General features: G+C 29.3%; 1 protein-coding gene across 1 annotated transcript in view; it reads right to left on the reverse strand.

Annotated features, from left to right (window-relative positions):
- Positions 1–227: 227 nt before the first annotated feature.
- Positions 228–3,951, reverse strand: part of LOC107444744 (transcription factor SOX-8) — a 70,632-nt gene continuing 66,908 nt past the window's right edge. Inside the window, exon 3 of the mRNA XM_016058966.3 lies at positions 228–1,207. Coding sequence (XP_015914452.1) covers positions 426–1,207 — 782 coding nt within the window. The 3' untranslated portion in view covers positions 228–425. The remainder of the gene's footprint in view (positions 1,208–3,951) is intronic.

The raw sequence follows: 3,951 nt of genomic DNA on the forward strand, positions 1-3,951 counted from the left end.
TCAAGTCGTTAGTCATTTTTGGGACGTCTGGTAATACTTATTAAGATTTAAGTAACTTTATCTGCCGAAAATTTATAAGTGAAAATGGAAAAATTTAGCTTAAATATAGCAATAATCTATTTATTAGAGCTAGAAAAATTTTATATAACCAATAAGAGAGGTAGAACTTGAAAAGAAAAAAAAACGTTTGTGTTATACACAAAAAAATACACAAAGAAGATACAAAATTTTCATTTAGTATTTTAATTCAGAACTTTATAACAAGGCACATCAATATGTAACAAACGAAGCTTTGGGAATCAATTTCTCATTACTTACAATAGAAATTACACAATATAAAAAGAGCAGGAAAACAAAATGGGTGACGCAGTGCAAAATAAAGAATATGTTTCTTTTTCTTTTGAACTTTGATAAAATTTGACCATTTATTTAGGTTGTAAAAAATGACCAAGAGAATGTCCAGGGTTGTAAGCACATGACCCGGCAACGGAATCAGTCATCGAACGTCCATCTGAAACTGTAGAAAACATACTTTGTTCTTGAGTTGCTGGAACCATATGACCGAAAACCGGACAACTCTGCATGGTCAAAAGTCCAGCAGATGGGGCAAAAGTCTTCGCTGAAGCACAATGGCCGAAGCCGGATTCATTGGCAGTGTCTAAAAATGCACCGGACTGATGTGAGTTCACCCTTCGATTGCTGTGGTGAAATTCTGGGGTACTATAGTTACTCCTGTACAAATCAAGTGTGGATTGATGATGCTGGGGTAGCTGACCAGCACTTCCAGCCACTCCAGAAGTGGTCTTATCCAAGTCTCCTAATAAGTGATGTTCATTACCGGATAGGTGATGATGATCTCTTGGTGCAGCACCAGATGGCAGACATCCCACCCTCTGTGAAAATTGTTCTGTGAATCGATTCCATGCAGGAGGTCCAGGAGGTCCTGGTGGCTGTAGGTGATGTGCGTATTGGTGGTGAGGTGCTCCAGGTGGAGCCAGACCGAAATGAACGTAAGGGTCTGCCGTTGGAGGGGGTGGGCCAAGGGTGGCCCCATTAGGAGACACTGAGGTGGTTGAAGATTCTAAGACAGTGGTGGTTGCATATTTGCAGGGCCCATTTCTAGAGCTTGAGGTGGTAGGTATTATAGAGTTTGATGTGACCCCAATAGTTGGAGAAGAAAGCCCGCTGTTGTTGTTGTGTTCATGACCTGCAAAAGAAAAAAAAATATTTAATGAAAAAAAGTCGCAAAAAGAAATTCTAAAAATTAAGCCTGGCTGTATAAGTTAATTCTGATAAAATAATAATATATTTTTGCTACGTTTCAATGGATAAAAAAAAAGCAAATTATGTTTCATACCTGGAAAATCTAGATTTGCTATGAAATTCAAATTTTGATTTAAAAACAGAAAAATATGTATTTATACATTTATTTTACAAACAATTTATAATTTTAAGCTGTAACAACAATCTAGTGAGTAACTCCTGAACTACGTTTCAAGAACTTCTAGCAGTGGCAATCCCAGGCACTTGCATACTTATCAGCGTGGTTTTTAGAACCCAAAATTACACGGCTGCTCAAAAACTTTTAAGGTAGCTACTAAAAAATATGCAGAGCATTCAGAATGTATGGAAACTGTCAAATATCTCGAGAAATGCGTATCAAATTGAAAAATAAATCATGCGAAATATTTTCAAAAGAATTATTCAATGATACCAAATTCAACCCCCAAACCCTGGAGAGGAAGAAGAACAATGTAATCCTCAGAATGTCTCCATTTTAAACGATTTTCACGCCAACTTCATTACCAACGAAACAAAATGTAAAGACCTGTGTGTTAAATTGGGGTGCAATTTTCAAGAAAAAAGAAAAAGTATTCCTTCCTAAATGTAGCAAAACAAAGCAGAATAAGCATATTTTATTTTATACTTTGTCAACATATATTTAATTTATTCCGATTAAGTAAATCTAGTCGAAATTCCCAGTTTTGAAAATTTGTCTAGTTTCTGAGCTAGCACGCACAAAAAAGAAGAAGAAAAAAAAAACAATTAACTTCTTTATAATAAAATTGAAACCAGTTTTCGAATTTTCCTTCCTTATGACTGTGGTCATACGTGCCTCAATACTCTGATTGTTATAAATTTTTCTAAAAATTGTGTTTGCAAACATTAACGGACGTAATTAAAAATATATAGAACAATATCTTCTAAAATACTGGTACTCTAAAAGTAAATAAAAAATTTAAAAAAATTAAATAATGTAAAAAAATTCTAAATTTATAATTAATTCATAACCTACTGTATATAAAAATATTTTTTTTTTATTAATTCGCAGATATTGTTCCTAAGAAACGATAAAGTTTATTCTACTATACTTTTCGAAATATAAAAAAAAAAATACAACAGATATGTTTTGTTTTACTTCAATAACGAGTAAACTATAACTAAAATTCTATAGGTACTTCTAAAATCTGATAAAATTCAGAATAATACTTCTTAAATAAATATGATAATACTAAAACTTAAGTTATTGTAATAGCTTCATTAACAGACGCTTCTAGTAGATGGCAGCACTAAAAGATAAACTTGTATCGTATGTAGAAAAAAGATTTACTAAGACTTCAAGTAGATGGCAGCACTAAAAGTTATCTTACCTTTTAATTTTTGCATTATTATAGTAATGCGGAAATGAAATTAATTATATTTAAAGATGTAACACAAGTAAGTAACAGGAAAAATAATATATTATATTTTTCATTTCTATATTAACTGATACATATTGCAAAAAGTATAACTTTATTTGAGCTTCGTGTAAATGTGTGAAAACAGCTCTATTATTTTTTGTGTATTTTTTTCCAGTAATATTTGTTTGTGAAGGTCAACAGTGGCACAAAATAAAAATATCTATGTTTATATTTATTTAATAATAAAAATATCGATATTTAATCAACGGTTTAGATACTGTTCTGTTTAAAATAAAAATTAAACTGCTTATAATAATTCGAAAAACATAAATTTGTAGTTTAAATTTTCAATTTATTCAAAATAATAATTATAATCGAATATAGATTTTATATAGTAAAAATTCTTTGTTTAAAAAATCCTTTAATTAGTTAGAATTCCAATTCAAGAAATATTTTTAAAAAATTTCTGAATTAATAAACTTAAAATATATGTATATAAACGTACTTTAAAATTAAATACATGCATATGTATCACATTACAATCTGTGACGACTGTATAGTAAAAAGAATTCATAGAAGTTTAGATATTTTAGGAATTTTTTCAATATTTTTTTTTTAAATTATCCTCTTTTTTGATTAAATATTGATTTAGAAAATAAATTAAACAGTTTAAAATGAGTTTCAATTTTTTGTTTCATTCCATTTAGCCAAATGCAAAAACAAATAGCTACCAGAAATGTTACAAATTTTTGGGATTCTTATACACAATTTTTTACTGATGATAATAATCGAAATTTTTAATCTTAGCATAAAATGTCAGACATGTTCATATTTTTCAATATAAAATGTTACGTGCCATTTTCATATGCATTTTTAACATTCAAGCAAAACAAAAGGTAAGCACTAGCCTAATTTTACACAATAAATAAGTTTCAATAATAATTTTAAAAAAATTTTATATTTTGCTTTGGCTATATTGATAAAATACCAGAAAGCACTCTTTTTTGCGGATATAATCGTGTGGGCTGATGAAAAGATTATATCTTTTATTTTCCGGATGTTTTTAAAAAATTTTATCCTTTTTTTTTCCCAGCTGTTTGTTATTTTTTTTTTCATTATTATTTTTCTTTTCCTCCCTTTTTTCATATGTCTGTATTTTTCCTTTGTTTTATCTTCATTTTGAACTTATCCAATGAATTCTGTTTACTTGCAGCTTATGCGCAATAAATGAAACTTATTGTTTTTCTTAACTTTCTTCGTGTTTTCTTGT

Source organism: Parasteatoda tepidariorum, chromosome 4 (genome assembly GCF_043381705.1).
Source record: "Parasteatoda tepidariorum isolate YZ-2023 chromosome 4, CAS_Ptep_4.0, whole genome shotgun sequence".
Classification (NCBI taxonomy): Eukaryota; Metazoa; Arthropoda; class Arachnida; order Araneae; family Theridiidae; genus Parasteatoda; species Parasteatoda tepidariorum.